The 12,912-nt window shown below is 43.1% G+C and overlaps 1 protein-coding gene and 1 long non-coding RNA gene across 11 annotated transcripts in view; one reads left to right on the forward strand and one right to left on the reverse strand.

The window, feature by feature from the left end:
- The window catches only part of UBE2F (ubiquitin conjugating enzyme E2 F (putative)), an 86,192-nt gene extending 76,381 nt beyond the window's left edge, over nucleotides 1-9,811 (reverse strand). For 8 of the 10 annotated variants that reach the window (XR_005932615.1, XR_005932616.1, XM_030017451.2 and 5 more), the window contains exons 1-3: nucleotides 9,673-9,779; nucleotides 9,083-9,112; nucleotides 6,988-7,121 (exon numbers count right to left, since the gene is read on the reverse strand). Coding sequence is in view for 8 of the 10 variants with exons in the window: in XM_030017451.2 (XP_029873311.1) it covers nucleotides 6,988-7,105 (118 nt within the window). In the remaining 2 variants the exon portion in view is untranslated. Of the gene's footprint in view, nucleotides 1-6,987; nucleotides 7,122-9,082; nucleotides 9,113-9,672 lie in introns of all 10 variants that reach the window. The other 2 variants (XM_030017454.2, XM_041124149.1) reach the window with 2 other exon arrangements.
- LOC115342716 lies at nucleotides 8,162-11,819 on the forward strand. Its single transcript, XR_003923870.2, has 3 exons — nucleotides 8,162-9,244; nucleotides 10,997-11,086; nucleotides 11,557-11,819. It is a non-coding gene; the product is annotated as an uncharacterized LOC115342716 (long non-coding RNA).
- Nucleotides 11,820-12,912: the final 1,093 nt, after the last annotated feature.

A 12,912-nucleotide genomic window follows, 5' to 3' on the forward strand; every position in this document is an offset into this window, starting at 1 on the left:
TAGAGCTCCAATGCACTGAACTTCCAAGAACTCTAAAAGCCTCACTACATTAAAGAACAAACTTAATCTCACAATCTTTCTGACCTCCTCTTTGAAAAAAACAACTGTAACTACAGCTGAACAGTAAAGAAAATCCAGTCTGACTGCTTTTCATAACGTTTTGTGGATAATCAGTAACTGCATCTCAATTCACAGCCAGGAACCTCACCGTTCCTTAAAATGCCAAGACAAACGACCAGATAACCCAAGTGTCAGGAAATACCGTGCAAAAGCACTCTAGAACTTCCATGGGAAAACGTTGCTCATCAGTGCCCACTCAGCACTGGCTTAGCAGAGGTGCAGAAACACTGCAGAGCATCTGAATTCCTCTCGCATTCAAGAGGGCCTACTGCCAAGTGGCAAACCCAGGAGCACTGCAAGGCCCTGCACCCACTCTGATAAGCCATCCTGGGTAGGTCTGAAAGGCTGTAAGTGCAGACACATGCCAGGGCTTCTGCGGGGGGGGGGGACGGGGGGACGACGACACACAAGCAACTCAGGTGCAGTCAGTCCAGATCCAGACTAGCTCCTGACCAGCCAGTCTAGTGTTCTTGAAACCTTATGCGATTGGGTGCAGCAACATACCCAAGTGGCAGGTGTATTTGCAGAGTCCTGGCTCTTGACCCAGTATGCACTTGCTTAAATAGTTCCAAATGCTATTTTAAACCACAAAAAGAATAAAAAGGCAAGGGTTAAACCTAAACCTAGCACAAACTTTGGAAGAGCTGAATGCAAACTGATGTCTCTGAAGCAGCTTAGGAACCTTATGAAACAGGGGAAAGCAAGCTAAGCCTAACACAAGCAACCAGAGCTATTTATAAATGATTTCACAAACAATAACTCTCCCTACCCATGACAATTCTCAGGACAGAAATAGGAACACACACTCCTGACGTGTGTACAGGCATATGGTTTATGAGAGACCCACGTGAATGTTATATTCAGTAACGCACAGACTATAATCACGTTGTTCTGCTTCCTCCCCTTCCCCCACCTCACCTCAACAAGTCAGAATATAAAAATGCTGTGTTTATTAGCCTTGCCACAAAGAGTCAGGGCATATGCTTCCCACAGGAGTTTGTTTTTAAGTACACAAAATGAAAGCATTATTTCCTCAAATGCTCATCTGCAGCAATACTTACTTCTCTCTGGTTTTGTTCAAAAAGCCTCCCTCTCCTGTTTAGGTCCCCCATTTAATGTGCACCTTTAAGACTGCTAGAGATTAAGATAAATACCTTGACACTCTAACAGAAACTCCATTTTTTAAGTATTAATTTTAGCAGTATAATGCTGTTTGCTTCCTAACTCTATCCATCTATCTTTATAGCTCTGCCTACTTAGCTCCTCTTAACTGTACAACTGTACATACTGGTATTAGAAGTCAAACAAGCTGCCTACTATTGCCAGTTTTTCAATAAATTAAGAGATGTGTATTTTCCTTCCACTTCCAAATGTTTATTTTAAACAAGATACTATCAAATCACATGCTTCAGCTTCTATACACTATTACAAAACTTATTATCCTGACATCAAAAACTAGAAAAAGCCACTGTGCTTGGAAATCTCTTAACACTGCAATGTATCAATTCATACTTCAGGTATGCTGAAAATCAGAGGCATAAGAAGTGAAGCAATGTATTGAACCAGGCCTCCCTTTGTTAGTGAAATCCTAGAAAAAGTCTCAGTAATAATTTTTCAAATTAGCTTCAATTCTTATTGTATCTTTTCGGCTTTACAGTATCACAGTTAGACTGTAAGGATTTTAGTTTAAACTACTTGTTTCCCCTTTAATAAATATAAATCACACCTTCATCAAGCAGCTTTCCACCCTCTTCTTCCAAAATAAAGGATTTCATTTGGGGGGCGGTTGGGGCTAAGAAGAATCACTGAAAAGGAAATGCTTTTGTGATTTAAGTTGCGCAATGTACATAAGTTAATGCAGCATTTTCAAAACAATGCCTCAAGTAATGTCAACTGTTAATGAATGAAGGTTTTTATTAAGTCTCAAAAAAAAAAAAAGTATTTTTTCCCCTCTCAATTTTCCTCACCTGCTATTGTGAGGAGATATATTACCGCACTTGATTTGAAGAAAGTAAATACATGGATTCCCCTCATTTTTACTTAAAACGCACATTTACCTACTTTTTACAGTCAGTTTCCCACTTCCTTCTACAAATGCGCACCTGAAACATTTTCCGATTGCATAAATCTGGTTGTAAAACCCACAAATGTTGAAGACAACTGAGGAATAAACCATGTTAACTCATTTTCTTAGACAGTAAGTTATTTCAAGCTATCACAATCAAACTAAAAAAGCATTTCAAGGGATAACCTTTGTGATCAATAAGCATATACATTCCTGCTACTACTGACATCCTTGCAGGTTCTTTATCTTTAATTCAGTTTAGTAGTCAGATTCATTATACAATCTTAAAGTTAATAGTACTTTGACTTGTCCTTAGCACCTTTCAAATTTTCAGAAAGGATCTGCCTTTCACATTCAGCACTGCATGACTCAGAGCATCCTGCAGGAGCAGTCATGCAGCCCCTATTCCTAACTTAATGAAGTTCCCCCTTAGAGATGAATTCAACATCAAAAAGTGCCTCTGCAGCACAGAACAAATTGAAAGCTGCTAACTAAAGTAAGTGTACTGCTTGCTCTATTTTAACTTGAGTATTAGGTCTACAGAATTAGGGCCTTACTCTCCAACCGAGCCTATATTGAAAATCCAGTGAAAAGAGAGATGCAAGAATGAATTGCACTGAACTTTTAAACAAAGTTGTGCTTTATTAGATACTCTCTCCCAGCCAGAGAGGCAAGCAAAGCCCCTTCAAGCACCATTTCTGTCTGCTCTTCCTCCCCACATCAGTATTTGCTTTCTACCTTCTCCAGCTGTTCACATTTCCTCCCTTTGATTTGTCTTGAAACATGTTAGTTACTGCTTAGTCTCTCTCCAGTCTACTCCTCCTTGGCCAGAAAGCCTCTTTCCAAGAATTGTCAGCCTGCATTATTAGTCCTTGCCCTCCCACACCCTCAGACACTTCTTGCCCTCAGTGATTTCGAAGCAGTGGATGTTTTCCTGTGATTTCCCAGGGTTTCAGATCAGAACCACCACCATGCTCCTCATCCCAGACATACGTCCCCTGCTAACCTCCCAAACATGCTCCACTAGTTGCTGAGATAATCAGCAGGGGACAGCTGCTACCAAATCCTGTTTAGCAGCCATGACTTTAACACTCCAGAGGAAAACCAGCTGTAAGAGAATATCCAGCTGTCTGAGAATTACTTCCCTACATAAAACTTCAGGGTAGATATTTTTCCTTTCGTGGTATGTCCATGAAATAACGAAACAGTGCCCTGAGCCATGACTGATATTTGAATATATAACAATACTGGACATGTAGGCAAAGGAACAGCTTAGAAAAACTAACAAAGGGCACCAGTATTTTAAGAGAAACTTTTTCCATAGAAGTGGGGAAAAAAGCCTGTTTAACTTGCACCCATCACTAAAGCCAAGGACAGCACCTGACAACACCCAGCTGACACCTCACATACCTCCAGTTTTAGTAAAAGGATTTCAAATGCCAACTGAATTTTCTTCTCATCCACATCGTGCAAATAGCTAACATCATACCTAAATTAGCTCTTATTTTTCCTACTTTAAAGCAGTATCGGTTAGCAGACATACATAGTTGGTCTATGCCAAATTTTTAAGTTTGTAAGCATCACGAACACTTGTCAGTGGCTGGGGTCACAGCCATCTACCTCATAATCAAAGTGTCATTTATCTATTTACCAGTCAGTGTACACAATACATTTGAGGACTGCAGGGTTATCAGTGTGACAACACATTCTTCAAAGAGATCCTATAATGCTTCCCTGGACCGGACTCTCTATCAACACAAACAAGGCTGTCTTTAATTTACTTCCAGATAAAAATCAGACACTGTCTGTGTCTGGGTGATACCTCTAGTAAAACTGGCAGACATCTGTCTGCAGAATTTATTAGACTATCACCAATTTAATGTGGATCAGGAATAGGAGACTATCTCTCCAGCACATCACCATCACTCGAGCAGGTGAACAGCTATCTGACCTTGGTTCACACACTATCACCAGCTCCCAGGGACAGGCACGATTTAGGGTACTGTGCCAAAAATCACCCTCAGCTAACCTTCCAGGACAGCCCACCATGTGTATAAGCTGCTGCAGAGGATGCTGCACAGACCAGTTGCCTGCTGTTCTCTATTGACTCAAAAGCTATAGACTTATTTGAGGCCAAAAAGGATCCATGTGTGCTACAGAAAGAGCATAGCTATCACTGAGCTTTCTAATGTACGTGACCACAGTCTCTGGTTCTTTCAACTCAGAGGCTTTACACAGTAGAATAAAACCACCAGTACTAACACCATTAAGAGGTACAACTGAACCAGCACTAACCTCCGCACAGCTGCTGGGGCAAACAAGGACAGAACATGCCGGGCCTTTTCTCATCTCCTCCTCCTTCCTTACTGATGGCCAGCATTTCTTTTCTTTTTTTGTAGAACAGATTAATTTTCAATTCACAGCTGCCAGGAGATTGACCTGATCAAGCCTTTCACCCATTCTGCAACTGTCATCTGTTTGTTTGATAACTCCAGCCCAAACAAACATCAGTAACAACTTCTACTTAAAGCTATACATACAGGCTCCCACCGACTTTGTTTCACATTTAATACAACAGCCTGTTACAGTTTCATACAATCAAGCAGTAAAAGGCATCCTTGCTGTACGCACACCTTTAGCAGGCAGCTCTTCACTCAAACTAATTTCTGCAGATCTATACGTGACCTAAAAACACTATCAACCTCAGAAGTCCATCTTCACTCAGGCTGTCAACATTACAGATCCTGCTGCAGCTGATCTATCTTAAAGAGTTGGAGCACGTTCTAGAAACTTTTGCAACTGAATGGTCTACAATTAGGTGAAAGAGTAGCTTAAAGGAGAATATCCCCAACAAGTCTCTCTCACACTAGCTACTTGATTTTCCTCTCACTTTCAGTGTAGTTATACTGAAGTGATCTACTTGACTGTCAGTTCCCATTTTGGTCCAGAAACCATTCTAACCAGACTGGCAGCTGCTCCTACAACTCTTTTGGGAGAGCCACGTCATAAAACTTTCATGCACAATCAGATCATGATCTCGCACTCACACTTGTCAGAAGGATGCCGGCAGCAACCTGCTTTTAACATTTGTCAGTTTGGGACTCAACTCGTTCATTACTTGGTCTACGCTGGTTTGCTAATGGTAGCCATAGCAATTACAATTGGTCAATACCAATTTTCTATAGCTTACATCCTTTTCTTCCCCTGCAGACTTAGGTAAGGTTTTAGTCATAAAAGAGAAAAGCATGACTGCTCTAAGGGTACAGGAAAATTTCTTTGGCACCTCACACTATACCAGGCATTGTAGTTGAAGGGTATTTATATTACACTGCTATTTTCCCCTCAAGTCTACACCTGTAGGTTAGTGAAAATCTCAGATTAAATATATTTAGCAATTTGGCTTTGTAGCTTAGCCTGGTTAAAGAGCTTATTCCTTCTGCCTGATATCTTTCCCCCTCAGAACTGGAGTTAACTGAGGATTTCCAAACTGGAAGTCTAAAGCAAGCTCTTTCGAGAGTTATCACATCAGGGTTTGAAGTGTATTAAAACTCCCTGTCCTTAGAACAATGCAAAGAGAAAACTGTGAATATAACATTCCTTCAGCCTAGTTGAGGCATTTCCCAGTGCACAGAGGCAGCAGCATTTGCAGTGAAACCTTGCCCCAGTATACAGTTATATGGCAGAATCTACCCGAATTCAAAAAAAGTCATATGTAATGCAGAGTTCAGCAATATCATTCAGGCAAATATACCAGTGTCAGTCCCAAGTCATTCTGAAATAAGAGCAGGAAATGTAAGTTTCCTTTGACTGGCTTGAATCCTAATGGTGACAGCTTACACATCAACAGTAGTATATTTGCTATTGATCATTTTTAGCAGAAATATCAATCTAAACAACATATTCCTTGCCACTAGATCAAGCTGCACAGCTCCAGCATTAAAACACTCAAATATTACCAGATGGAGTAAACCTGAGTTTAAGCCCACAGTAACTGCAAAGTGTCAGTACCTATGGATTTTTAAATATAAGATTATCTATGCTACAGAAAAAAAGAGCAAGAAAGAGCTGTCCCCGATTTTACTGTAACATAGTTTAATTATTTCTCACAAACTACCTTATTTACCCAGAACTTCCACAAAGTAAAAGTTTGGGGTTTTTTTCCCCACCAATGGCGAGCCAGCTAGTAACAACCTATAGCAGCCTTCCTAGAATAGAACATATCATACTACAAAAATACATATTGGGTTTTTATTCACTACTTCATACTCAACTTCCAGTGACTCCAGGCCTACGAAAAAAAAAAACAATGCAAAGAAGTATTTAAGTTTTTTAAAGTTTATTGCCTCTGATCTATACCATTAAAGACCACCGGAACACTGACATTACTTTTAGGACTTTCTTTCCTGTCACAGGCAGTTAGGTGTTTGCTCAAAAAATACCATCCTATCAAGTCAAATCTGATATTCTCCTCCTATATATTTAGTGACACTTATGTGACAAATTTTTATCATAATATTTTAATTGATGACACAGTTCCCAATAATGGATTAATTTTTCAGCAGAGTAAGAAGGAGGCTTTTTACGTTTTGCATTATTCAATGAAAGTAAGTGTTCTACAGGCAAAGAGCTGTTGGAGATGTGATGTATGCCAATATATACCCTACAGTATAAATCCTGAGGTAAGTCACAAGCAATTTTAAAAATACTTCTGGAAATCATTTTATATGCAATTTAGTATTGTGTACTGGCAACACACCTGCAAACTGTAAATCCCCCAATATTTAAATATAAGTTCCTTTCACCTTTAACAAGTAATTTGTCTCGAACAGACACCCTCCGAGTTGAATCAGAAGCTGGATTGGATGCACGTGGTCCTCTGACACCATCGTCCCGCTTCAACTTGCTTGCCAGAGTTAGCATTACTGCTGTCTTCAATCTAGAACACAAATATTAGAACAAAGTCAATTACCAAAACTAAAGCATTGAAGCATTGAGGGGGGGGAAATACAAAAACAAGTTACAGTTAGTTCCTTATTCAACAACTATCATCATATTCTTAGCAGTCAAACAAAGAATACAATATGTACAGTTAACTTGACTGCGATTAAAGATGAGGATGGCCTAGAGTACTTGAAGAATGAGAGTTTGTTTCAGATGTGAATGCCGAGAGAGTTACAGTACGTTAGGCCAAGAGGAAGTTCAATTTTGCTGGAGAAAGGTCAGACTTTCATCATTGTTTACAATACAATTTCACTGCACCAGCTACCACAGTATATCCACGTGACAATATTCAGAGCTACTTTTTGGCTGGCCAAAAAGAAGAAAAAAAAAAGGGGGGGGGGGGGGGGGGAGTGGTTGAGTTACTGGAACAATTCTCTAACACTAGGAAATGAGCTTTGAGTCAGCTACCAGGACACAGGAAAGGAAATGGATTTAAACTGCAAATAGTGCAATTATCTATGCAGCTGCACAACAGTAACTCTTCACAGTGCAAAGCAACAGTGGAGAAAGTCACATAGGGAGATTTGATAACTGAAATGAAGAGGTTTTTTGCTGTGTCAGTCCTCTACTATAGAAGATAACTGCGCTGATAAATGAATTACAATAAAAAGTGGAGAGAATGCCAAAGTCATAAAACCAAAACATTCAGTCTGTCATGGCTTAATACATTTTGACACTATTCCTAGTTGAAGGCAACCCATTCTTCTTAACGGTTAGGCCAAAACCAACATAATGCTGACAAGATCCATATCCTTTAGGCCCCACCACCACTAAAATGGTAGGAGAAATGTTTATCCTTTAGTCACATGAGTTAATTCAAGAAAATAAAGGGGAAAAAAAAGTCAGCATATAGTCTTTACATGAACCAGTTTGTATAGAAGACCAGACAGGTATGATGCAACAGTTACCAAGACATGAAACAGATGCTCAGGTAACATCAGCTCTCAGTATAAAATGGAGAATCATCTGAGATATTCATAAGGCAAATGACAAAGTCCAGTAAACCACTGAGATGAAGACAATCACACTATAAAATGACAAGACACAATACAAAATTTATCTTTGACAGCTTCAGCTCTATGTGTCTCTATGTTTCTTTCCTTATTGTAAGCAAGCCCTGAAGTTTAACAGGTCCATTGCAGCAGCAGTTATTTTGCTTGTTCATTTCATTTGTCCTTGCCCCAGAGAAAACAGTAGATAAAGCCTCTGGCCTGCCAATCTACTCACTACATCTGTAAAAGACAGCCCTATTGATTTCCCAAGGTTGTGAGAGAGCCAACAGATTTATACCAAACAAAGCCAACACCAAAATACCAATGAAGGGGCAAGAAGAAGAAATGAAACAACTGACATGACAGTTGGATGTTGAGAAGAACATAATAGATAAGTGAGTAACAACATTTTAAAAAAAAGGAAAACATATATTTCACAGTAGTACCTAACACTATGAAACTCTGGTAAGATGTACAAGAAGGTCAAGTTCTCTGAAGTTGGTACGTATGTGTGTTAGCTTCAAGATGAATAATTTAAAAAAAAAAGTAAAATTCAGTGCAAATGTAAATCCCGCTTGCTCAGCTGAAACATAGAGTAGGCTTTTTCCTCCCAGTACCCCAGAGAAAGAATAAGCAAACAAAACAGTCCTTTTTCCCTTGGAGAAGAGAAAGATTACAGTTGTTTTAAAAAAAAAAAAAATTGAGAAAAAGGAGGGGGGGAGTCTGGGAAGTAGTGACACAGGGTCCTAAAAGGAAAAAAAAAAAAAAAAAAAAAAAAACAGAAAAGAAAAACTGTAAACTGCAGGCACCCCCCCCCCCCCCCAAAAAAAGAAGAAACCAAAAAACCTTTTAGATGCCAAGTCCAAATGAAATCAACTTCCATGGGAATTAAATGCCTAAATACCTTTATAGATCTGTTTCCTCACTGCTTGTCCTAGAAAATCAGGAAACCAAAGAGAAGTGTGACCAGCGTGGAAAAAACAGACGATTCGCTCCAGCTGTACCCCAAATTTCATCAATGGAGCACAACGAGGAAGCACCCAAAACTTGTTAACCGCACGGGGAAGTAAGGCTTTACCGCTGCACGACAGCGGGGAGACAGAGGACGGAGGGGTGCCGTGCTTAGATACCGGGAAGGGCAAGAGAGCCCCGGGATTTCTCCAGCTCCTTTGGGAGCGGGGCCGGCAGCTGGGGGCCGCCCCGCCCCGCCCCGCCGGTGCCCGCTGCCTGCACCACGGCCGCCGCCGCCGCTACCGGGAAGCCCCTCCGCAGGGGCGGGGATGATCCCTGGGCCCCTGCGGTGGGGGCACAACTCTGCGGGGCCGGGGGCCCAGGGGTGTCCCTCCCTTCCCCGGCAACGCCAGGCCCCCGAGGCCTGGCGGGCCGGGGCCGCCCCGGGAGATGTGGGGGCAGCGGGTGGGGGAGGGAAGGGGCCGGGCCTGAGCTATGGGGGCCAGCCCCGGCCCGGGGGGAAGGGGGGCGGCCCGCACTTACCTGAGCGCGGCGTCAGGGCCCGGCTCCCGCGGCCAACACCATCCCCGGGGCTGGCCCGGGGCGGGAGGCGGGGGGGGGGCGGCGGCGGCTCCTCCCTCCGCCCTCCCCTCCTCAGCCGCGGCGCCGGAAGCGGGCAGAGCCGGGGGCGGGGCCGGGGCAGCGCCGGGGGCGGGGCCGCAACCGCCACGAGGGGCGCGGCCTTCAGCGACGGCTTTATGGGCAGCGCGCGGAGATCTCGCGAGAGTTGAGGTAGGGGCGGGGCGGGGAGGTGTGTGCGCGCCCGCCGTGTTCTCGCGAGAGTTGGCCGTGGCGGGGGGGGGGCGGCGGGCGAGCGGGGAGGTTGTTCGCTGCCGGCAGGGCGGCGCCATTTTGTGGGAGCGGCGGCGCGGCTCTGTCAGCGGGACCGGGTGCCAGGCCCTGGGCCAGCGCCTCCTGGGCGCGGGGCCTCGCAGTGCCTGAGGAAACTCAGCCCCCTGCCAACCCCTGGCCCAGAACATGGCCTTCCCCCAGCACCGATGTCCTCTTCTACCGTCCCCTTGCAGGGCTGTGGAAATGGGGTTTGATTCAGCTACAGTGTTGATTACACTGAGTCGCCAGGGAGATGTGATGAATAGCAACATCACAAGAGGGGAAAAAAATGACAACTGCCAAGGTGATTTCAGATGGGGAGCTTAAACACCAGGCTTGCTGCAGCCTTTGCGTTAGTGCCTGCTTAAAACTTAAGTTATTCTGTACATTCCAGCACCAGATTCGTGAAAGCAATGATCAGTCAGATGAAGTGAGTGTAAAAACCTGATCATAAGAGTGCATTTAATAATGGAGAGTAAATTACTTGTGGATATCATAACTAGACTAATGTGACCGTTGAATCTTTCACAATTAGGTTAGATCAGACCCTCAACCTGTAAAACTTAAATTATATGCATAAACTTAAAAAATTCGTCGATTCAGTAGCTTCCAACAAATAAGGGAACCAAAATTAAGCCATTGGAGCAGCATCCAGGTTAGAAGGTTTGATAAAGCAAAGCTAGAGACCAGACACAAGGGAAGTTTGGCAGACAACTGTTGAAATACTGCGTCCTAAACATTCGCTGGAATGATGATGCTTCCGCTTCACCAAAAAAAGATTGGCATTTAACTTGGTCAAAACTAGTTAAACCAGTGGAGAACTGCCACTTGGAGGCCTTAAATTGTCTTAACCCTTTCACAAGCTTAATGCTAAAGATGAGCACCCAGTTGAATTGGCTGAAAAGCATTTGCCTTTTCCACAGTTCTTTTTAGTAACAGCCTGTCCACTGCAAATTGCTTATGCTTTGGTTTTCAGCTGGAAAACACTGTAACCGAAAGATGAAAAAAGAAAATATGTGTTTAGAAAATACCTGCTCTCTGCTCGTTGGCTTCAGTAGTGTACAAGGTGAGAGGGGAATTAAGAAAAAAAAAGTCCAACATGTGTATATGTGCCGACGATGGCTAGAAACGATTAACATGGCAGTCCTCCTTTTCCTACTTGGCTCCATGGCGATGCCACACGGACGCACCAGCTGGGATGTCTAAAAATTGCCAACTATAAGAGGAAAATAATCTTAAAAATTACCCAAAACACTAAATCCTAGGGGTTTTTTTTTCTGATTACTGATTAATCCAAGTGCATATTGATTCAAAATGAGCCCATCAGCTAGCTGTAGAGATACAGGAGATGGCCAGGACCCTGATGGGGCACCTCGCACCAGGGGATACGTCTCTTCAGACCTTGCCGCCTGCCTCCTCCCTGGCTGTGCCACAGCAGCGGGTCGCTTTTCCTTTGCCAGGAGGATGGGGACTGTGTTGGTGAGCAACTCGGATGCCAAATGTCTTAGAAAAGCCTCTGTGTGATTCTGCTTCCAGATTCCCATGCCGCTGCAGCTAGGAACCAAGAAGATGGCCTGAGGATAGCTGTACTTTCAACAGCAATAAGCTGAAGCCCTTTCACGCTCTGCAGTGGACTACGGACCCTACAACACAATTTCATGATCCTGTCATAGAGCCTGCTGGGGCATACGGGGGCAAACAAAGGTTGCAAAGTCAACCTCAGCACTGGTATTTCCCAGCTCGTTTGTTTGCCTTTTAATAGCAAGGTCCTGGAAATACAAGTTTGAATTTTCAAGATACTGATGTATCTTCTGCTTTTGCTGATACTTTTTCTCTCCTGAAGGGTGCTGCCCACTACCAAAGTCCAAAATTGAATGAGCAGGCCAGAGTCACTATAGCAGCGCTATTAGTTAGGTTTAAAATGCCCCACCTTAAGAACAGCTAAGCTACTCTTTGGAAAAGTCAAGAAATCTGCTTCCATTTTATCTTCAGGTATCGCCAGCTGTCCTTCCTTTTTCTGCGGTACAGCAGTTCAGTTAATACCTGGTCACTGTGACCTGTGCTGGGATTAATAAAATGTTTTTATGAGCCAATTCGTAAAGATGCTGTCAACAAACTGCTGCCTTCTCTAAAGACTAATTAAAGCCAAGCCAATACTGTACAGCACAGGCTGTAACGGTGTCAAGTCTTCTGGCACCCTCTGCCAGTTCCTCTTACTAGTGACGAGCGAAATTCAGCATCTGATGTTCAGTGACCTTCTGCAACTACTTAACAATTTCAATTTACAACAGCATAAAGAAAACTCTTTGAAAATCAGGTTAATCTAAACCCATGTCCCAGTTACTCTTTTTCTTCAGACAGTGGTGTTGTAAGGCTAGACAGAGAGACGGCAGTGCTGTTTACTGGAAGCAAGAGTCTTCTATTTTTACTGTGATCCCTCTCTACCCACACAACATCCAGTCTGGGAAAAACGAAGTGAACGTGGTGTGTATACACAAAGTACGTATCATAAGGAATACGTGGCGTGCGCGTGCACTTCCCACTGCCACATTTTCTCAACTCTTTTTTATCGTTCTGTTGTGTTTGACAAGATGTTTTTCTCATTCTCTCACGTTCTTTTGTCACTTAGGCTCAAGGAGGGTAGTGTAAGCTACTCCTGAAGCTGACCTCTCAGTCACCCAAGAGTGAGGAGACCACGATCTTGAGAAATACTGTTCGCTTACAGAGAACCTTGATTTTCACAAGTACCAGCTGATCTGAGGCAAATTCAAATTGCTCCAGTGAAAATTTTCCTGGTGGATACCCCAAATCAGGCACTACACTGCCTGTCTGAGGCATCAAAACATGGTATTTCCAAAGGTGCTGAAGAGGCAAGAATCTCAAAGGTTCGGC

The sequence above is a fragment of the Aquila chrysaetos genome, chromosome 6 (genome assembly GCF_900496995.4).
Source record: "Aquila chrysaetos chrysaetos chromosome 6, bAquChr1.4, whole genome shotgun sequence".
Classification (NCBI taxonomy): Eukaryota; Metazoa; Chordata; class Aves; order Accipitriformes; family Accipitridae; genus Aquila; species Aquila chrysaetos.